Source organism: Penicillium paradoxum (assembly GCF_028828445.1).
Source record: "Penicillium paradoxum strain IBT 22861 chromosome Unknown utg000003l_segment0_segment0, whole genome shotgun sequence".
NCBI classification, from domain to species: Eukaryota; Fungi; Ascomycota; class Eurotiomycetes; order Eurotiales; family Aspergillaceae; genus Penicillium; species Penicillium paradoxum.
Window position 1 is genome coordinate 4,913,613 of NW_026643181.1, and position 21,892 is coordinate 4,935,504.

At 50.1% G+C, this 21,892-nt stretch overlaps 6 protein-coding genes across 6 annotated transcripts; 4 read left to right on the plus strand and 2 right to left on the minus strand.

Moving 5' to 3' along the window:
• Positions 1 to 2,876: 2,876 nt before the first annotated feature.
• On the plus strand, positions 2,877 to 5,045 carry N7457_003659 (DUF2457 domain-containing protein; the record flags this gene model as incomplete). Its single annotated transcript, XM_057174704.1, has 1 exon — positions 2,877 to 5,045. The coding sequence occupies one exon, from the start codon at positions 2,877 to 2,879 to the stop codon at positions 5,043 to 5,045; it is 2,169 nt and encodes a 722-aa protein (XP_057034855.1).
• Positions 5,046 to 5,919: 874 nt separating this feature from the next.
• On the plus strand, positions 5,920 to 7,111 carry sar1 (Arf family GTPase SAR1; the record flags this gene model as incomplete). The annotated part of the gene is made up of 5 exons (XM_057174705.1): positions 5,920 to 5,938; positions 6,186 to 6,289; positions 6,477 to 6,582; positions 6,696 to 6,995; positions 7,071 to 7,111. The coding sequence occupies 5 exons, from the start codon at positions 5,920 to 5,922 to the stop codon at positions 7,109 to 7,111; spliced, it is 570 nt and encodes a 189-aa protein (XP_057034856.1).
• A 1,312-nt stretch (positions 7,112 to 8,423) lies between these two features.
• Positions 8,424 to 9,679, minus strand: glcA (type 1 serine/threonine-protein phosphatase catalytic subunit GLC7; the record flags this gene model as incomplete). Its single annotated transcript, XM_057174706.1, has 4 exons — positions 8,424 to 8,519; positions 8,606 to 8,905; positions 9,026 to 9,355; positions 9,503 to 9,679. The coding sequence occupies 4 exons, from the start codon at positions 9,677 to 9,679 to the stop codon at positions 8,424 to 8,426; spliced, it is 903 nt and encodes a 300-aa protein (XP_057034857.1).
• A 1,771-nt stretch (positions 9,680 to 11,450) lies between these two features.
• On the minus strand, positions 11,451 to 13,961 carry N7457_003662 (leucine-rich repeat domain-containing protein; the record flags this gene model as incomplete). The annotated part of the gene is made up of 2 exons (XM_057174707.1): positions 11,451 to 13,820; positions 13,920 to 13,961. The coding sequence occupies 2 exons, from the start codon at positions 13,959 to 13,961 to the stop codon at positions 11,451 to 11,453; spliced, it is 2,412 nt and encodes an 803-aa protein (XP_057034858.1).
• A 3,839-nt stretch (positions 13,962 to 17,800) lies between these two features.
• On the plus strand, positions 17,801 to 18,001 carry N7457_003663 (uncharacterized protein; the record flags this gene model as incomplete). Its single annotated transcript, XM_057174708.1, has 1 exon — positions 17,801 to 18,001. One exon carries the CDS (start codon positions 17,801 to 17,803, stop codon positions 17,999 to 18,001), a length of 201 nt encoding a protein of 66 aa, XP_057034859.1.
• Positions 18,002 to 18,476: 475 nt separating this feature from the next.
• On the plus strand, positions 18,477 to 20,674 carry N7457_003664 (patatin-like phospholipase domain-containing protein; the record flags this gene model as incomplete). Its single annotated transcript, XM_057174709.1, has 2 exons — positions 18,477 to 19,916; positions 19,967 to 20,674. The coding sequence occupies 2 exons, from the start codon at positions 18,477 to 18,479 to the stop codon at positions 20,672 to 20,674; spliced, it is 2,148 nt and encodes a 715-aa protein (XP_057034860.1).
• Between the last annotated feature and the right edge of the window lie 1,218 nt (positions 20,675 to 21,892).

The window sequence follows — 21,892 nt, forward strand, 5'->3', positions numbered from 1 at the left end:
ACGATTTTCGTCATAGCCATTGTTCTACGTAAGCCTATCTCTAGGTAAAACGTAATCCCTAATCTGAGGAAACGTAAACAGCACAACGGGAATGCATTCAAAGCCCGAGATGAGCTCAATGGCTGCACAAGCCAGTCGCGTTGCCAACAAGCTTCTTCCACAATTCCAAACTCGACCGCTCTCACCATGCTTGGTGTCACCGGCTCGAGAGCACAGTAATCCACTGAGCTTGTGTTCTGTCTACAGGGGGGTATGCCTGTTGGATGGAGTGTGGGGGGAGGATCGCCCTCGGATTCGCGAAGCTTGTCGCGATCTGAACGGGGATTTCAAGGCTACACCTTCTCCAGAAGAGGGGGGTGGCTGCAGTTGTGCATATTTCCGGAAGCCATACGAGTGACCTCGTGGATCTTTTGGCTGAAATTCCCGGGTTTTGCTTTTTATTATCCGGTTTTTGCGAACCAGTCAGCAGCCTGCACACTAGGGCTGATCCCGATCGCGGCTGACCGCTGTTCTTTGTGTCTTCGTAAGCTCTGCTGCACGTTGTGTGCTTTTTGGGGTCATCGGGTCAATGGATGAGGGATCTGAGGGATGTTATGGAGTATGTCTTGGGGTTATGCATCTTGGATTCGGTGAATTAGTGGAGCGCACCAAAGATGCCTGAAACAAATCATTGTTCGGAGTGCTGTTGTACATGGGTAGATCGATTGTATGCCCAACTTGACGATCCTGATCGCTCCGCCTCTCCATGACGAGAGGCAGTTGGCTAAATTTGGAGAAATTTAAGACCGTGCTGGGCAAAGGATGAGCTTGGCATCCCTGGATAATATGACTGCCTTTGGGGGGGCTTGGCATTCTCATCGGAGCCAATGAGGTTATTCCATTCTATTGACCAATTCAATCGTGTCCAGCATGTACCATGTACTATCTTTATGTACGGAGTACATCACTGTATACCAAGAGTGATCTGCCGGGAAGAAGCAGAGCCAAGACTCCCTTTCGAGGTGCAGCTCGGATGCCGGTGGATACCACTTTGTACCCTGTATGGAGTACTTGGTGTGGTATGTATACTAGGCGTGCTGGACAGGGTATAAGTGCACAAGTTATGTGGTATATGACCCCTATCCGAAAAGCTCCGGACGAGTCATGGGAGGTTTCAGTGTTCAGATTCGGTGCCCAGTGAATAGGATACCTATAGTGGTAGTCTACATAATGTAACTTTACGTCAGAGAAGCGAGGACTTGCCGCATCAAGAGGGCAGCGACATCGATACCAAGCATTCAGGTATGACTCTCTCGGCGCCAACCCAGAGCCCTATTGGGATACAGAGGACAGTGCAAGCCAGAAAGCAGAGACCGAGCGCGTACGGCGCGTTTACAGTTTCATCCTCCAATTTACCCGTCCTCGTTACCCAGGGAGCTTTAGGGCAAGTTCGGCCAAGACGGGTCATTCGCGTTCAGGCACTCCAATCGGGGAAGGGTATTTCCCATACCGTCGGGTTGCACTATAACTGGTGCTCGCACGGGGGACATGACCATACCAATACTCCATACATACCCTTTCCAAGGTTTCGAGGTGTCAGAGCACAGCCTGTTGCAACCTGCTATGTACATCATGTTGGACATCCAAATTGTACGGTGAACGAGGGCTCTGTTCACGTTCAGGCAGAGTTGAGATTCACCGCCGCGTTGGCGAAAGCGAGTGGGTTAGGGTTGAATTTGAGGATCCAACATTGGTCCCTGAAGGGGTTTAGTTCCATCACAAAATGCCTCATAGCCAACCCGCGACCTGCTCAACAGACAATGGTCATCACGGTCCACTTGGATTGAGAGCAGGGAACCTTGGCTTTGTGCATTGAGGACACAAAGCGTCTATTAGTCACGTATGGCTGAAATTGAATCATTCAACCTTGGAAAAAGGATTCAATTTAGTCATATTACCTCCAAAAGCACTCGAACACATACTTCGTATACTCCGTCCTCCGTCCTCCGTACTTCGGACTAGCATGGCACAGTAGCGCAGGAACCATGCCCAGTGGAGAACCAGCGTGGCAGTGGCAAGGTGCAAGGTGGTCAGCACTGATCTCCAAAAATTACATGAAATGAGCAAAATTACAGGACGGCGGTCACAAACACGGAAAAACCCAAAGAACCCAAAGAAGCAAAAAAGAAAGTGAAAAAAGTGAAAAAAAAGTGAAAAAAAAAGTCAAAAAAAAAAAGAAAAAGAACTAAACCCAAAACGACAGTGCCGGACTGCCGTATCGTCACTCCCACTCTGCCCCCTCCAAGACCATCGGAAACCCCTGCACCTTTCTATGAATCTTTCGATTCTCTCTTATTATTGTCATCCTCCCAACCCTTCCCCTTCTCTTTTCACTCACTCCACTCTTCCATTTTTCATTTCTTGAACATTCTTGACATTCCTCTCTTCTGACCTCGATACCTTCACAAGCACGGGCCTTCAATACCGGAGGTATTCCAGAGATCTAGTCCGCCAGCTCCTCAACATTGAGTTGCCATTCTTAGGAACAATTATCGATCTTGGCGAATTGCACCTCATTCGTCTCGATAAGCCCCCTACACTAGCCATGCGTTACATATCATGACAATAGTCCTCGCCTGGGACATCTTGTTCTACCACCACGGTCGATCAATTTTGCTTCGATATCAAGAAAGCACCTGTTGAATGAAGGACCTCGTTCTGTCTTTCACGCAACATCCTATCCTCTTCTCGCCTTCGAATCGACCCCACGCCACTTGCCTCAACCCTCATCCTCCTTTCTCCGCTCTGGACCTTTACCTCAAAATTCATTTTCCCTTTGAACCATGGCCCAGTCTCGTGGCATGGAAAGAACGTTTTCGTTACATAACCTGCTAAGGATGCTCTTATCGCCCAACTCGTCTACGAAGCATATTCAAGACGACGCTGCTTTGGCCGAGGACTCTGATGAACTTCCCGAACACCTCATGCACGCCACCACGATGAATTCCGATCAGATCGTCCTTCCGAGGCCGGCAGTGGACCGCAAGGAATCCCTGCTGACTCGCGCGTTGAAGAGCAGCCCGGAGATGTCCCCCACCGAACCTCACTCCTCCCACTATGAATCCTACATGTACCGATCCTACCCTCACAGCAACCTCAGTGGCATCTCGACTGCCGAGCTCACCAGTGACGGTGGTCTTACAAGTCCGTCATTGTCAGACACCGCCAGCCCGCCTTTACCCTCACAAATGATGAATAACGCATCGATGGCGAAGAAGACTGTGGCCCCTAAAGTGCAAACGGCCGACCCCAGCGAGACTAGTGTGGAGGTTGGCCTTGGCCGCAAGCGATGCATCAGCTTCGCTTGTGGTCGTAAGACCGATGATAAGAATGAGATCAGATCTCCCGTATCACCCTCGGAATCACAAGAGCTCCCAAAGCCCAAAGTCCACGCACTGGTAATGCCTCCTGCGGAAGAAGCCCCGATCCAACCAATTAAGCGCCAAAGCACTCTCACATTTGTGTGTCCTGGACGAGACACCGCTTGCGAGAGACAGCGATCCCCCACACGCAAATCTCCAATTCGGCCGCGATGCCGTGGTTCCCCTGCACCTGTTGCTCGCAGACCCTCTCCCCCTTTGAAGGAATCTTCCAAGCAGATGGCGAAGGAAGTGGCTAGCTCCGTTTCTACAGACCGCAAGGGCGTCCCGACTAGCGGACTGGGCAAGTTCGAGGAATCCGAAGCTACTCGGTTCCATGAATTTGCTAGTTCTATGGATGAAGACGATGAGTGGGTGACTAAGGAGACTGACTACACGGAGAAGATCACCTTGAACGACTGTATGAAGAAGGAGATGGCCATTCGCCGGCTTGGTGAACAGGCGGAAGAAGAGGCCTTGGAGGAGGAAGAAGATATGGAAGATCTCGCTGATGACGACTCGACCGTGCATGACTTCTCTTCAGACGACGGCAATGAATCAGACAACGAGGCTGGCTTTGCAGAGTCAGATGAGAGTGATGAGGATGGTTCCGATTACGAATTTTGGGGTTCGTCAAACGCTGTTTCAGAATCTACCAGTCAGACTATCGATACACGTCCCTCCGTAATGGAACGCCGCGCCTCAAACACATCCTTTGACTCCATGACGGATGATCACTTGTGCTGGCTTCCCGCCCCCGTACAAAGGCTCAGCGGTCGTCGCCCTTCCAAGAATTCTAAAAGTATCAAGATCCGCCCGCGGACTCCGAACCTTCCTGATAGCACCGATTTTGTGTGTGGAACTCTCGACGAGGATCGACCACTCGAAGTTGCCTACAAATCGTGTCTCGAAGAGCGGCGCCGCGCAAAGGAGATTCTCATTCCTCAGGACATCGACCCCAGTTTCCCCACCAGCGATCCGGAGGACGACGAAGACCTTGAACCATCCGAGCAAGAGCTTTCCGATATGTCCCCTGGCGTAGGTCAGCACGATGAATACTCTCGAGGACGGCAAGAGGGCGAGGCCCGCAAGCACTCTCCCCGCCACTCCCCTAAACGTCTGATGTCTCCACCACCCCGTCGCGCTGGCCGCATCTCTCCCAAGCGTCTCAAGTCCCCACCCCCACGCATGAGAGCCAAGTCACCGATTCCCCCTAAATGGGAATTCACTGAGGATATGCCCCTTGTCGAATCCCCTGAAGGTCTCAACATCAGCCACCTGGTACAGCGCCGACCCCTCGTCCGTACCAAGTCGCTTCCTCGCGTACCCAACCCTTTCTTTACTGGTCTTGATAAGGACCACAGATGGCAAGGTATCTCCGAGTCGCCAGAGCGCGAACACTCACGTACCCGTGAACTACACACTCGTGGCCCCGTCGACATTGTCGAGGGGCTCGAGAAGAAACGCCAGAAACGCAAAGAGAAGTTCTGGCGCCAACACTGCCGCAAAGCTGCCAAAGAGCAGATGGGCAAACGGCCTATTCCTGGCCATGGAGCCGAACGGATGAAGGAGCTTGGCCTCGAAGTTGCTGAGAGGTGCAGAGCTTACGGCGTCGGTCAAGACGCCCAGCTCGTCCTATCCGTTTGAGCATCCCTATGGAACTTGTATAATGGAAGAAGTTCCACCCCTCCCGTTTTTGACCTGTACATACTTTTCTTGTTACCTTTTTTTTATTTGGCCTGGGGGTTTCCTGTCTTACCCTGCTCGGTTAGCGATCCGAGTGCCTTTCGCTTTCTTACACATACTTAGCCGACCTTGTGTTCTTCACATGAATGGTTTTTTTTCCCTTTCTACCCTTATCCCTTCTTCAACCCTTTTCTTATAATCCTACACGGAGGTGGCTCTTTCTTTGCATTTTCTGTTGGAAGTATATCTATATTCTTTCTTTTCCCTCTTTCCTATACTGCGGTCCTGTATGGACTTGCTGGAGGTCGCTTCGTTTTCGTTGCATGGTTGCGGTGCATATACCCCCTATCTGGCTTTTCTGCATTGTGAATAAAGAGATCCATCAGTTTGATGAGAGTGAATATGAAATATTCTAGATACCTTTTTCCACCGACAGTAAACATTGAGCAATTTTAGTGGCGAGTACAGCATAGGTCTTTGCCACGGAGAACCCACAGGAGAGAGCAAGATGCAATTCTGATGAATCCTCCCAACCAATTTCATGGATTCTACACCGATATAAGCCAAAGTCCACGTTGACACCGTGTACATACCCAAGCCAGCCCAAATCACACAATCAATCGTACCTGATCACCGCGCGACGATTCCGTCTTCATGCCTAAGGCACCGACTCACCCGATCCCCGAAAACAACATCAAACCTGTCTTCTTTGCTTCTATTTCCTCCACCCCCGACCATCCACCTTTCCCCAATCAGCTTGTCACTGATTCTTTTCTGTGATCTTTGTTCTGCCACCTCTCTACTATCCATTAATTCCTGACGCCGGCCCTTCACCATGTGGATCGTCAACTGGTGTAAGTACCATCCCGATACCAACTACCGAGTACCTGCGGCTACGGTCTGGAGCTGGTCTTGAGCATACAGCGAGGGAGATGTTTCTCTGTATATCTGTCCTTGCTGGTAGACTGCGCTGGTGCGGGATCTGTTTCGTATCGTTCACCGCATCATGCGACGATTGTGCCGCGGCTCCGGGTGCTTGTGATCGATGTGCGGTTCGAAGGTTGAGGTTCAATTTGCTGATCTTGTTTCTCTGCTCTATAGTCTACGATGTTTTGGCCTCGCTGGGTCTCCTCAATAAGCATGCCAAGCTTCTTTTCCTCGGTCTCGATAATGCCGGCAAGACGACACTGCTGCACATGTTGAAGGTGAGTTAGGAGCTGTTGTTGAATCTGGGAGAACCTCGGATCCCCTTTTTTTTTCCATTTCTGCCATTTGCAAGAGTCTGGGATTCGGTGGCGCAGCTGCACAGAGGCTTGGGGGTTGGAAACTGCACAGAGGGACATGGTTATTGGGTATTGTTATGAGCTTCGCTGATCAAGGGGAATCTGTTAGAACGATCGTGTCGCCGTCCTCCAACCCACCGCACACCCTACCTCCGAGGAGCTGGCTATCGGTAACAACCGCTTCACGACCTTCGATCTCGGTGGTCACCAGCAGGGTGAGTGAAGCTCCTGACGGAGTTGTGATACTGCATCGCCAACTTGCGCGGAGTATCAATATCACAACCCGCAATTCGTGAATCGAACGTAGCTAACGATTATCCCCATCCAGCTCGTCGTCTCTGGAAGGACTACTTCCCCGAAGTTAGCGGCATTGTCTTCCTGGTTGACGCCAAGGATTACGAGCGCTTCCCCGAATCCAAGGCCGAGCTCGACGCTCTGCTCGCCATGGAGGAGCTCGCTAAGGTCCCCTTCCTCGTTCTCGGAAACAAGATCGACCACCCCGATGCCGTCAGCGAGGATGAGCTCCGCCACCAGCTTGGTCTCTACCAGACCACCGGCAAGGGCAAGGTTCCTCTCGAGGGTATCCGGCCTATCGAGGTCTTCATGTGCAGTGTTGTTATGAGACAGGGTAAGTTCTATGACATCCGAGACATCAAAAATACAACTCCGAATACAAATTCGAACAAAACTAATTTTCCTGCAGGATACGGCGAGGGCATCAGATGGTTGTCCCAGTACGTTTAATCAAGAGTCCTAAACTCTCCTCGGTCCCCTCCACCCCCTCCAACCCCCCCGAATCCATTGCCATATTCGTTCCACTCGACCCAAAATTTTTCCAAGTTCAATGAACATGGCTCTGGAGTCGGCTTTCTTCCAATTCCCCCCCTCCTCCCCCCGAATTCCCATCCGTAATCCTAGCTATGCTATCTCTCCAACATCCCCAATGTCCAAGTTTCCCAACTTCCATCTCCCCCGACGTCTACGTCTTGAATGTGTCCCTTGACAACGCTGTACCTCCTTACCATGTCATGTTAAATTCTTGCTTTTCTGCTTTTTCCTCTAGTTAGCCGGTTTTTTCTTGGATTACTATAGTCTAAAGACTTGAATTTAGCTCTATTCCTGGTGTAAAATGGGGTTTGCTATTGGCTTAGACTGTATACGCTAGGCAAGTATTGTTGTACACATTGTGAGTGCAAGAACAGGGTAGTCGCTATGAATCCCGGTATTAAGTGATATCAAGCTACATGTAGGTACGCAACGGAGAAAATGAAGATGTTCTTAGCCTACATAACAAAACAGGATTGTGATTCGTATTTCCATACAAACAATCTAGACCCGATATTCAATTCCGTTACAGGGATACCATTGAGAAACTGCAGCACCCTTCCCTTTCGCGGAATCTCTCCGTTTTCCATGCCGGTATACGAGGAAGAAAAAGCCAGAGAGGGTACCAAAAGGGGGAGGGGAAACTACCGGTACCCGCTCGTACGTGATCAGGACTAGAAATAATAAAATGATGAGAAAGACGAATGGGATTCGATAAGAGAAAACAAGGAACACAATGCAAACAGGACAATAAAAGGGGGGAAAGGGAAAAGAAAGATAAGACCAGTTCCCTTCCCCGTTCCAGGATGCCGAAAGGAAGAAGAGATTCCAATCCAGATGGTTAACAGAAACAGAGAAGAGAAGTTGAGAAAGACGAAGAAATAAGCATTTGAACTCCGCTCCGGTAGTACAGAGGGTCGCGTGGATCGGCCAGGAAATGATGAGTGACTGTTGTTTTTTGTTCGCATGTCGCACTGGGGAGCCCGTTGGCAGGGAGGGGGAGAGGTTGAGATTGGAAACTGTGGTATTATTTGCGGAGGTGAAGGATATAATCGGGCTGCCCTGGGTGCGGATGAGGGGTTCCTCGGTCGTTCATCGTTTTCGTGGATCCGGGGGGGACTCGCGGCGGGGGGTTGTAGGGAGGATGTCATGAGGGCGCTGTTAAAGAGATTTGTGAAAGGCTTATCTCCGCCCGAACCTGCTGCACATGGGGAAGCTCGTATTGATTCTTTTATTTCTTCTTTTGCTTTCGCGGAGGAGTGACGGGACCGCCGGCGCTCATGCCACCGTAAACGTACTTTTGCTTTTTCTCGGCTGGTTTCAAGATCTATAAAAGGCGGAGGAAAGACTTGGTTAGGGACTGATTTGTGGAAATGTTTCGGGGATGCGGCGGAAAAAAGGCGCATAACTTACCTGGAAGGAGCAGAGCAGACTCTCGTCCACGCTCATCATTGCACCGGCATTATCGAATTCGCCACAGTAGTTGGGCGCACTGAATAGCGTGACCAATTGGCGCTTGGAGAAGAATTCGTATCCATCCTCAACAACTTGGTGTGCACGGCAGATCAGATCCATATCGTGTTTTTGAAGGAAGCGCGAAACCACATCGGGGCCGAATGTGAATGAAACACCACGGTCGTTTTCGCTCCAGCCGGTGATATCCTTATCGGGGTCGGACCACAGGAGATCGCAAAGGAGGCCGCAGTCGGGAATCTATTTCAGTCAGCCATGTTGGCCTTCAGCCGCAAAACTAGCTCCACATTGCCACGTTTCTTTTCGCTGCCAATAATACCAAATGCAGCACACAGTTTGGGGTATTGAAAGAAGACTTACATCAGTAGGGCGCATGACACGGCGGATCTGCTCCATCGAGTTGAGATCGGGGCTCAAACCACCGTGCATGGTGAAGATCTTCTCATCAATGATAGCGGCAATAGGGAGGCAGTTGAAGCAATCGGTGAAAGTCTTCCAGAGCTTGATGTTGTATCGGCGCTTGCACTCGTCGTAGAAACCATAGATACGGTTGATCGAGGCACACTCGTGGTTTCCACGCAGAATGAAGAAGTTCTCGGGGTACTTGATCTTGTACGCAAGGAGAAGGCAGATAGTCTCGAGCGACTGCTTGCCACGATCGACGTAATCACCGAGGAAAAGGTAGTTGGCCTCCGGGGGAAACCACCATATTCGAACAGACGCAGAAGATCGTAGTATTGGCCGTGGATATCACCGCAGATCTAAAGAGACACGCGGCGTGTTAGACAAAACCCGGTCCGAGTTGAAATATCGTTCGGGCATGAAAAAAAGACCTACCTTGATGGGCGCTTCCAACTCGAGAAGAATGGGCTGAGAGATGAAGATCTCACGGGCCTTAGTGCAGAGGAAACGGATCTCCGACTCGAGCAGCTGAACCTGTTTTCCAGGGCGGCTACCCCTCACCTCCAAGAGGCGATCAATGATTGAGTCCAAATCCACTTCCTGGTCGGCCATGGCGAATAAAATCTAACGCACACGAAAGAAAGCGAAAGATGGGTGAAAAGAAAGGAGGAACGAAGAAACGCGGGAAGAGAGACTTCCGGAGCGATCGGGTGAGGATAACAGAGATTTGATGACACGGCGGCTATGTCCTGTTACTGTTGAGGAAAACAAGTTAATAAAGCGTTCCAGATTGAGATGAAGTCCAGTCTGCCTTTCAAATCCCCCGGTGAGGCGAAACCGACGAACGCGCTCGAAATTTTTCGCTGAGTTTTCTTCCCCCTAAGCGGTGGGAGTGGTTGGGAGCAAGGTGACAGGAAAACACAAGGGATGGATGCCCTACCAAACAGAAGGTTTCAAGACCAAATAGATCCAGGGAAGGGCCCCAACGGCCGCGAAAGAACAGATCGGGCAGAGATGCCAGATGAAGTATGGAGGGTGCCTATCCGACTTGTTTTATACGCGCACGGTGCAGAGAACAGAGAATGGCTCGTAGACGCCTCGGAAATTAGATGAGGCTGAGCAAAAGAATACCGGACTCTGAGCGATTCGGTGATGAAAGAAGCCGGAGGGGTGAGTCGTGATGGAGAGCAGGTTTTGGGGGGAGGGGAAGAAATCTCAATCCAGGAAGAAAATTTTCTCGGAGAGAGTCAAAGAGTTTGCAATAAATGTATCGAACCTCGAATTCAAAACAACATCAACGGGGTGAGATGGGTTGAAGAGAGAGAATCTTTTTTTGAGGAAGAAAGCGGGAAAGGTCCCAATTTGTGTTTGCGCGTGTTTGGTCTCCCGTATCAAGGGGGGGAAGTGTTGTATATATAGAGATGGCGCTTAAGGGACTATCTACTTCGACTCTTCTCTTCCTTTTCTTCCATCTGTGCGACCTGGCCCGCTTGGACTGATGCAAAAAATCTGCATAGAGGGGTTCTGGCGTTCGAGGTCGAGACTTCCACGCCTCGACGCCAAATGGGGCCCAAGCACGAATGAAGACAAGGCTGACCTACGAATGGAGAGATAATGTCTTTAGACCGATATCTCGCATATCTCGCATATCGGAATGGAGAATGTCTTTGTCTCCTTCTACAGACCCGTGCATCCCATTGGATGTTGCCCCGAAAACAGCAGTAGCCAAAGGACTAGAACAGTCTACCGGTCTCTACCATACGGCAATGGATTCAATCTTCAACAAAACAATTGGCATTCTTCTCAAATGAGCTCGGGTCTCATATCTGCTGCTCATCCAGGTATCATTCAAGGAAACGCAGAGAAAGGAATCGCTTGAAAACAACACCAGAGAGGGAAAAACCAAAGAACAAGAGGGGAATTAAACAAAAAAAGATCCGCCAACGCCAACATGCCCGAAATCCAGAGTCATACAGTACACGCTCTAACCGAAAACAGAACTTTCACGGTGCTTTCCATGAATCAAGATGGGGACCTCAGAAGGGCCATCGCAAGATGCGTTTTGGGAGAAGAGAAATGGAGACATGGAAGCAGTAAAAGGGGGGAAAGAAAAGAAGAAGGCCGTAAATAGTTCATACATCCAAACCCACCATGTTTCGTAAGTCATCGAACGCCGAAAATAATGCATGGAATGATCAGCTGCTTGTGACATCCTGGAGATATGTTGCTCAAATGAGTCCCAGGGGACCGCATGAGGGGAGCTTTGTCCCCGTGAAGAAAAAAGAAATAAAGGAATTTGCTGGGACGGATTTCCGTCACAGTCACGACAGAGACTCTCGTAGTTCTGGGGTGGAAATGTCATGGGAATGGAGAAACGGACTTTTTATCCGCTAAAGGCATGTCCGCTCAGGATCGCTTGCGTTGTAGAGCGGGTGAGTGATGGCGTGGAAATATGAGCTGAATGATCCAACCCTGCCCCAGAGCTATGCGCATAGTCTTTGTGGGAGTTATCCCAGTCACTCTCTCCAAGGACGGTAAGCCAATTGTGCCGCAAGTCCTGGCGAAGCACTTCCAGCTGTTGGTGGCAGAACTCTTCGTCCATAGTCCTCTCTTTGTTTTGCGAAGCTTGTACAAGAGGAGAACTAGGCGTACATAATGTCTTAGCGGGGCTTTGGATGCTTGATGATCCGGACTGTGCGGCGCTGTCAAGCCTCCACGGCTGGTCAACGGGAACGACAAGCGGACGCTCAGGGGATGGTTGGATTTGCTGCACGGGAAGAACGGGAAGAGCAGTGCTTCCTGGATTACCCAAACCATCGGTGGTAAATGGGTTATCCGCCGAGATGTCAACTATCCTGCGGCGTTGGAGCTTTTTGCGACGATTGGTTCCCCCGTCAAGCTCCTTCAAGTGCGCACCATTCATCTGCAAGTCTCCCTCGTCTTCTTCGGGTTTGAAAATCGCGAGATCGTGAGGGACTTTCGAGAGAGTAGACTTCTGTACAACTGTTGATTCGTCCGCCGCACTGGAACGCACGACGGGTGCAGCCTGAGGCTCTGCAACTCGTTCAACAAGTTGCTTCCTCTCAGTATAGCCAGGTCCTCTGCCATCGATGATAATATCCTCGGAATAACCAGGTGTCCGGCGGAAAAGATTCATGATCGTAACTCGATATCCAGAGTGGGTCTTAACAAATGGATTGCCAGCCACCCAGATCTCCCGTATTTCAGGAAGACTGGTCAACCGCGCAATCTCTGTCGGGTCCGTGAGGTTGTTGTCACGAAGATCCAATCTTTCCAAGGAGAGCAACCGCTCAATGCCTGCGAGTGAACGAAGGCGATTTCCGCGAAGGGTGAGAACCGTGATGGCGGGGAGAGGGTTCCGGGTAAGTGAGTGCAGAGAGTCAATCATACAATGCGACAGGTTGAGCGCTCTCAATGCCACCAGTGATGCCAGACCGTCGGGAATTTCCGTCAAAAGATTAGAGGACAGATCAAGCGAGTTGAGACTGTTGGCCACAGGCGCAAGACTAGCAGCAGAGACGGATGTTAGGGAGTTCTCTGGAAGACCTAGGTGTCGTAGGAACCGCCATTTGGAAGGCGAGAGGACGTCTGCAAGAAGGTTCGTAGAGCTTCCATTGCGATAGCTATTGGAAGCCTCGCTGGATTCAGAACTTGCGGAGCCGGTGCGTCGAATTTGTTTTGACTGGCCTCGACGGTGGCTGTGCTTCGTGGTCGGTCGGGTTGGAGAAATGCTCCCCGCTCTGGTGCGAATTCTGGCGCCCTCGGAGCCACCTCGCATCATCGGAATGGACTTGGGACTGGTGCTGGTTCCGAATGCTGTGTCCACAATAGGAGACCCGGGGGCCGAGATGGAGCTGGCCTGGTCGGGAGTGTGGACTGGCTGACTGCTGGAAGAGGCACACCCTAATGAAGGCGATTGTTGGGATTTGGCCGACCGCCGGCGTCGTTTATCAATGTCATCCAACACGATCCTCGTCAACAAATCAGCCGGATCATCCAGATGGGCTCTCTTCAGGGTCAAGGTGCGCAGTTGCTCGGACAATCTGTCCCAGCCATAGAAAGAACGGTAGTCTAAATCAATAATCTCTAAAGCGCTCAAATTCTTAAAGGAATGCAGCGGCACAGCCGTATCGAAAGGAAATTCTTCATATCCAGAGATTAGGGGGGCGCGGTGGTCCGGGGCAAGTCGTAGACAAGGGATCTTGGTAAAGGCAGAGTACAAGTACTTCAGGTCCGTTTCCAAGGCGGCCTTGGCCCTTTCCGATTTTGTCGGGGTCTCCTTGGATCCAAGGCGGAAGGATGACCAGAGGTCGGTCATACCAGACATGACACTACGAACACTGGAAACCGAATGAATGGAAGCCCCATCACCCCGAGCCCGTTGGGGTTTGTTCAGGAATGAGACGTAGGACTGCGAAACCTCGGTGTGGATATTCTCCAGTCGGATGTTCATCGGGCCCACGGCAATGCTCAATTCTTCAAACCGGGAGAGAAGATAGAAAAGGTGGTGGGGGGTTAGGGTCAATTTAGCGGTTTTGACATTCTGCGACATGAATTTTAATGCTGCGGATGAGAAGGCCGCAGCCAGGGTTGATGAAGTCGAGGCAAAGGAGCTTCCAGGGGTCAAAGGACCACTGGGTGATTGGGGGATGGTATTTTTGGTAGGTTGGCGGCGGAGCTGTAGTGCATTGGCGAGCGCCTTCTCGTGGGTGCGAACGTAGCTAGCGACATTCTATGGCAACGATGCGTGTCAGCCATCCGTGTGAACACAAACATTCCGATGATGCCTATCGCATCCCTAGTGAGATCACTACGGTAGAAGGAAACACACCTTTATGAAAAGTTGACCATCTCCAGTGTTTAATTTCTCCATGGCGCCAACGGGGGTTCCGGGGGTTGACCGGGAGAAGTCTGAAGATGGATAGCTCAACAGATGGTACTAGACGTAGTCGACATCTTGCTTGTGCCACCTGACTGAGACCCAAAGAAAAGATCGAGCAATCGACGCTCTGGAGGGTGAGGGTTAGCAACGGTGGATTGAACAGTCTCATCGGGGCATTCGGGGAGTTCGGGGGGAGGGGGAAAGAGGCTCCGGGGTGAGGTGAACGATGAGGGATAGTACCTGAAGGAAGTAATAGGTTCAAGGGAGGACTCGATCTCCTTGACCTCGAACAGGAAGAGATTAGAGAAGAATGGCAAAAGGTGAAGAGGGAAAAGGTGGCACGGGGTAACCAATTATTTAGCTCAATAATACGGCTTATCCAGATAACACAATACGGAGTACGGAGTACGGAGTACGCAGTACGCAGTACCACTATACCTACAATACACCATTACACCTTTTCCTATTTCCCGTTTATCAGCTGAGAGCATACTCCGTCGGTATTTCGTGATAGTCGCCTGATACGTTTGCTATTGGATTATATTCTTCCTCTTCTCTTCGGCGTTATGCTTTATCTTTGCAATTGTCCGGCCCTTCGCTTTCTTCGTACGTGGCCTTCCCAAATTTGACCTGTCCAAGTAATGACCAGATTAGTCGGATACCGTATAACCATCACTAATATAAATAAATATTTTCCTACTAATGCTGCAGCTACTATACCCGGGTGGGAGTGGCGAGCCTATGGAGAAAGCGCCTAGGATTTTAGTTGACTTCTCTCCCGCGTCTATCAAAACGATTGGAGTCGACTTTTACCCAGTTGACCCCCTTTTATTACGCCGTACTATCAAATACTATCACAAAGTGATGTGCAACAGGTCATTAGCCACAATGAGTGCATGTTGGTTTGATCTCTCTTGCAGGATTTGTCCATAGAATTCGGACACACCGTTGACATTCTAAGCCGATCGTGAGCAAGGAAACTCAGACCATATGTGATCGGTGGGTCCTGTACCGAGGGGCTCTCTTTGATCGACAGTAAAAAAAAAAAAACTTTTAACATCTTCCCATTCATGCATCTCGAAACCCACCTCTCCTGAGAACTGTTGAAACTTGTCATGAATCCCATCTTGGTGGCGGCATGGGGATCAATCTCCGACGCAGCCACACGCAGGCAACTTCAGCCCACGATGCAGACCGGGTGGGAATGCCGAGAGCTGGACTAGTTGCCCTGTGCTGCTAGCCCGCTTTTTGGCTTTCCTATCGGGTAATGTATCATATCTCGTTTGTTATCTCTGACTCCGGAGCGCAAAAGTCTGAGAGTACAACTCACACGGTGTGCCCTTGCCGAAGATGTCGTTGGTCATCTGTAGGCGCTGAAGGGGGTGCAGGCGATCAAATCAGGATTTAGAGGCAAGCGAGAGATCGCACGAGGCACACGATTGGTGGGGCACGCATGCATGGGAGGATATCTGCATACTCTCAGGATGCCTTTCTTCTGAAAAGGGAAATTGTGGATGTAGTCATTCGGGAATATCAACGAGAATGAGGATTCATCGGGGATCTGGTTGGTGTTATGCTTTGCAAAATTCCCCCCAAGTCAACGAATCAGATACCTCCAACCCGAATTCGCCATTACGCTATTTGGGATCGCCGAGTCAGCCAGCTCGCACTGACGTCTGACATTCCTCTGGGGTGGAGACTGTGGAAAATGATAATTTTTGACTCCAAATATATACGAGCTTCTATCGATGACATCAGTTTATTTCCGTATGAAGGACATCAGTTTCACAAAACGTGATACACATTCGGTTGAAACTCCGCTACACCGCTTCGATGGGAAAGCGGATCAGGGCCGTTGACCCATGGTTCACTGTTATCCGTCAGGGCTCTAATTGATTGGGTATTTTTATCTCCTGGTTGCCCCGTGGGATCCTCCTGTTTACTTGGGTGTATTTTTTTCTTTCTTTTGGAGATATCTCGCGCGGTAATGGTTCATATTTGGGCAAGGACAAATGCACCTCCAAACCTTGTACGGTGTAGTACGGAGTACTTTGTGCGAGGATCTAATTTGCGAGAATTTCGCTTTCATCCCTGCGACAGATCCTAGAGCGCGGGGTATAATTGTGGTTAGATCACAAAAGAAATGCGAGCTAACATTCCAGGGGATTTAAATGCGCCGCAGACGCTCGGTTCAACTTCAGACCCCGGCCTCGCCGCTGCATACAACACTGCCCTTTTCATGTGAGGAGTGAACAGAATCCCTGCCGTTATTGAGGTGCTATGGGGCGCATGGGGACTTACCATATGGGTATACCCTGCTCTGTCTAGGAGTGAACAAAAACCCCCAAAAAATGTCACCTTGTCCAAGAAATTGGGATTGAATGCCCCCAGAACCCCAAGAATGCTTAGCACATGGAACTCACACCTGTTGACATAGCCAAGGGGGAGGGGAGCACATGATGTGAGATCATCTCGATCTGCGTTGCCCCTCCCAACCCCCTACCACAACGTTGGTACTTTGTATGGACGGAACACCGTACCTTGGAGACTGCATACAAAGTACTTCGTAGATTAAAAAAAGCTAAGTAAAATTGGCCCCGAGGAAATCCCTTGGGTTGCCCGGGCTCGGGGATCCGAGGACAATTTTCCCCACCTTTGGTTGATCCCTTTCAAGTTTGCAGTGCAATATGGAGGGTGTTCGGCCTCCTCATTGGTTGAAACACGGCACAGTCATTTGCAGATGCATTCCTTTGCCAAGACTTGATTGTGCCTCGCTGAGCATGTTCTTTTTGCTTTGGCCACCCACGTTCGGGGAGTACTAGGGGTTTTACTTCGTAAGCGGGGGGACGGTTTCTCACCGGCTCTAGCAACGCCACAGCACAACTTCGAAAGCGAAGATCCATGATCTGCATAGAACCAAATGGGGAATTCGGATTTGGATTCGCTGTTGAAGATAACGGAAAAGCGCCAAGGATTACCTAATTCCAGAGAGCGGGGCATTCAAAAAGGACATGGTTACCTTCCAAGACATCCAAAGTCCGCACCTGAATTCGGCACCCCCGGCATGTTCAGGGATACCGCAAAAGGCTAACGCAACTAATGAACGATGCGGCTGCCGCGCAACGCGGACAATAAATACTCTTTCCGTGGTGCTCGCTACGAGATAAGCGGGAAGTAGCGTCTTGAAGCTGGGGTTTGTGACATGCTGTATGCGAGTGTATGTTATGGAATCACAGATGGAAATAGAGAGTGATGCTGGTACTGCACTATGTTTCCTTTTTTAAGTTGTATCTGCATACATCATACTCCATATTTCTATCGTTTAGGAATCTAACGGGTTGATCAACATGATCAGCGTGGACGACGAACATCACCGAGTGGAAAAAGCGTCCGGAGCATCGTCTCCTAAACGAGTCTAATCATAGACTAACCCTGCATCATGTATCCACGCTAATAGTGATTAGTTGCTGCAAATCATCCTCGCCATGTGAATAAGGGGCCGTTTCGGACATCAGATGATTGGAACGGCCCTCCTTAATGGTATGATATAAAAAGTTGTTTCATATCTGATCTAGTACTTTCCGTCCCATGTTACGAGCACACAGCCATTCTCGGTCCTTGATGCATGTGGCTGGAGTGATAGTGACCCCTCGCTACCAACCCATGGGATCCTTTCCCAGGCCTCCAATTCGGTCATGACAAACAAACTCTCCCGGAGCCCCTACCAATCAGGGAATGGCACCCAAATCTTTCTTACTATTTGCGCCGCCCACCATCTAGCGGTGAGTTATAGTGCATCTCTTTGAGTCGGAATAAAAGAAATCTCATAGATGGCTTCGGGAGGCGAGCGCAGGGACCCCGCTAATTTGCGCATTGAACCCATTGAATCTATTGAACCGCAATTTGCATTGAAGAATGTCAATTGCTCGCGGGGGGTGCATGGAGAGGTGCAGATTTCAACGACTTCTCAATGCCGTCGCACTGCCGGCGGCATGGTCGTACTCAAATGCCGCAATGCCGAGGTGGGATGATGCTTGCTGTATTGTGCAATGTAGTCTCGCTAGGGTGTTCACTCTTGATACAAAGAACGTTGAGCGATGTCGGAAAGCATCTGCCCATAAGAAAAAGCCAAAATTTAGATCTTGTCCGAGGTAGATCCACACAATGGCTCTCTTTCTCCGAGCGAACAATCAAGTTTTGAGTTAGAGCCAAACGCTGCCAAACGCTGGTAAGCTACCGAGACATCCATGGTTTCGGGCTGTTTTTTGTTTTCAAGGTCCCAAGGTTCCCTAGGTTCTTATCGGGCGGGGCAAGATCTGGATGACTCAGCAAATAGAAAACCGCTAGCCATTTCTAGAAATCCACTAGCCGCAATGTGGAGATAAGCTACACGTGACATCAACGTCATAGTCATACAACGTAGCTTCCCCCCAACCGGATCTCCAGGTACACTGACTGTGACTCCTGACAACCGTCTCCTTTTTGTGTATTCAGCATGTACTGAATATGAACTCTGAGAAGAAACCTGCAGTATACGATCCCTACGATCCGGCCGGTCTCCCTGACAACGACCGCGATTTCATTCAAGCCGATGAACTCGAACGATTCGAAAGGGCGCTAAATGCCCCCGAAGCATCCCCACTGGTGGCCATCAATGATTGGCGCCCAATCAATCAGAAAGTCCGCAAGACCCGTGGCCGTCGCAAAACACCCAAGCGGAGCAAGGATGAGACGAGAGAAGGAGTGCTATATTCTGTCTTGAAATGGCCCTTCCTCTTCATCGTATTCGCGTGGATCCTGGTACTGAGCATCTGCTATGTGCTGGTGCGCGTCTATATAATTGTCTATGAGCAGTGTGTCACATGGCGGGGAAAGAGAGAACGACTGCGCCGAGAACTATCTGCACAGAAAAATTACCCGGACTGGCTGAAAGCGGCTCAGGCATTGGACGTCCACCTCGGAACCGAAAAATGGAAAAAGACCGATGAATACGCTTACTACGATCATCTCACCATCAATAAAGTGGTATCACAGCTGAGGAAAGTGAGAAAGGACGCAGAGTGGGAATTGGAAAATGGCCGAGTCGGCTCCAGCGAAGTCCCCGCTATTGAGGATCTTCGCGCACTATTGGAGGCTTGCGTCAAAAACAACTTTGCCGGGGTGGAAAATCCTCGGATATACAGTGAGACCTACTCGGGGACTAAGGAGCTGGTCCAGGAATACATTGATGAGGTGCACGCATGCATACAAATCGTTCTGGAGAATAAGCAGATCGACAATGATTCCAAATATCAACTCTTCAAACACCTTGATACGAACTTCGGACGTACCGCCCTTTGTCTCTCAGGTGGAGCTACCTTCGCTTACTACCACTTTGGGGTTGTCAAGGCGCTGCTAGATAATGATGTCCTTCCAGAAATCATCACTGGCACATCAGGCGGTGCACTAGTAGCAGGACTGGTTGCGACTCGGACAGATGATGAGTTGAAGCAGCTGCTTGTTCCAGCTCTGGCACATCGGATTCGTGCATGCCATGAAGGGCTGGCGACCTGGATGCAACGCTGGTGGCGAACTGGGGCTCGTTTCGATACCCTGGATTGGGCTCGGCAGTGCGCCTGGTTTTGCAGAGGCTCAACGACGTTTCGGGAAGCTTACGAGCGGACCGGGCGCATCTTGAACGTCAGCTGCGTACCCTCAGATCCTCACTCACCGACTATCCTAGCAAATTATCTGACATGTCCCGACTGCGTCATCTGGAGTGCCGTGCTTGCTTCGGCGGCTGTTCCAGGAATTTTGAACCCTGTCGTATTGATGACCAAAAAGCGGGATGGAACTCTCGCGCCTTATTCATTTGGACACAAATGGAAGGATGGTAGCCTGCGAACTGACATACCCATCAAAGCGTTGAATCTGCATTTCAACGTCAATTTTACGATTGTATCCCAGGTAATATTACTCCCAATCATCTCGCTTCTCCATCACTAACGCTACTTCAGGTCAATCCCCACATCAACTTGTTCTTCTTTAGCTCTAGAGGAACCGTAGGACGACCGGTCACACACCGAAAGGGCCGTGGTTGGCGCGGTGGCTTCCTCGGCACTGCAATTGAACAGTACATCAAATTGGACCTCAACAAATGGCTTCGAGTTCTTCGGCATTTAGAGCTCCTCCCACGACCGCTAGGCCAAGACTGGAGCGAGATCTGGTTGCAAAAGTTTAGTGGCACTGTCACGATCTGGCCCAAAAGCATTCCCTCCGATTTCATCCACATTCTCTCCGATCCCAGCCCTGAAAGACTCGCCCGCATGATACATGTTGGGCAGCAAAGCGCGTTTTCTAAAATCCAATTCGTTCAGAACCGGCTCAAGATTGAAAATGCGATCATGAAAGGACTCCAAGAATCCCGAACGGGTGGACGTGCGCTCTCTCCAATCCTGTCTCGTCGGCTCCGCAGTCAAGAACATGAACATGCGGATGCTATGATTGAGCGTCTAGATGATAATCTCCCCGAACGGGATGGATCTAACTACAAGGATGAGTCGCACTTCGACTTGTCGGATAGTATGTCCCAATCAACCGGTTCATCACGCCCTCAGACCCCGAGTAGCCGGCGAGGAAGCGTGATCGAGGAAGTGAGACGGCAATCTGCGGTTTTCTTTGACGATGTGGATTATTTCCGAGACGAGGACGCTGTGGTCATCTGAGGGAGAACAAGCGGCTCCGGCGGTAGCATCAAAGTTCATGGCTGATACTCGGGGATTTCTGCTTTGGGGCACCTGCAGCCCTACCTTTCATCATTCCACCCGCTTCTTTGGAGGTTCTGGATGACAGGCGGCTCTGGTCGGGATCTGGGAACCTTTTCGGACATGACACCCGATTGTTCGTATCTTCGTTTTGTATTTTTGTGTTTCCCTTCAGCATAGCAAGGTGTCTGTCTTTTTCGATTCTACATGTCATCATTTTGGTCTTGGTGCATTCGCTTGCTTCCGATGATCAGGTGGCGATTTTGTCTTCTTTTCTTGTCACCGCGATGGTACAAGATACATAACTGGCCTCGAATATACTATGTACTAATACTATGGTTTTGTAATAATCCCCGATCCGCATCCTTCGAGAGTCTGTCAATATTCCCTGCTAAGTGTTAAGCAACCCGATTCAAATCATCTGCTTGACTTGGGCTTGGCTGAGCGGGGGTGCATCGGACGTGACATCAGCTCTACTCTCAGAGACATCAGATGAGCTTGGGAATTTAGCTTCTTTGAGCTGGAAATACTTCTGCGTGGATCTCTGTAAGCCTTGTCGCGACTTATTCCCGCTAATTAATCAAAATAACTATTGGTGCTATTAGTGCCTTTCTCGAGATGTCTCTGTCATCTCCATGTCATATTGTAGATCGGATATATTAAAGCCACCCTTTCCACCTGCATCGGACCAACACACTGGAGACGTCTGTGCGATTACGGAGCACATAGAAACACCTTAAATCATCAATACCACCGACCGATCCGAAATTAAACATAGAGACTCGAATCTGGGCTGACATCATAGTCCCGCTTTGAGGTATCGTACGTTATACGCCTCAGTGGAGTCAAGCTCAACCACAATGCATGAAAGGATTCTGGAAAGTAAGTTTGGAACTAATCACTGTTTAGGTCTGCTTAGGCTATTCCCTCACCTTGCCACCCCATGGTGGGGGTCTTGTTCTGGTGATTTCTAGCGTTGGGCCAAAGGCCATGTGTTTGGGAACGGAGCGGTAATAACCGGGATGATATGCGAATGGTTACAGGTGAATTCTGTTCCGCAATTGCCGTCATTTGGTCTGTGACTCATGCGGACATGGGTGTATTTGGTGTTTTTGGTTTAGCTGTATCGGTGTCGTTCGATTAGTCTGTATGCCCCGGATTGAGAACTGGACTGGTGAA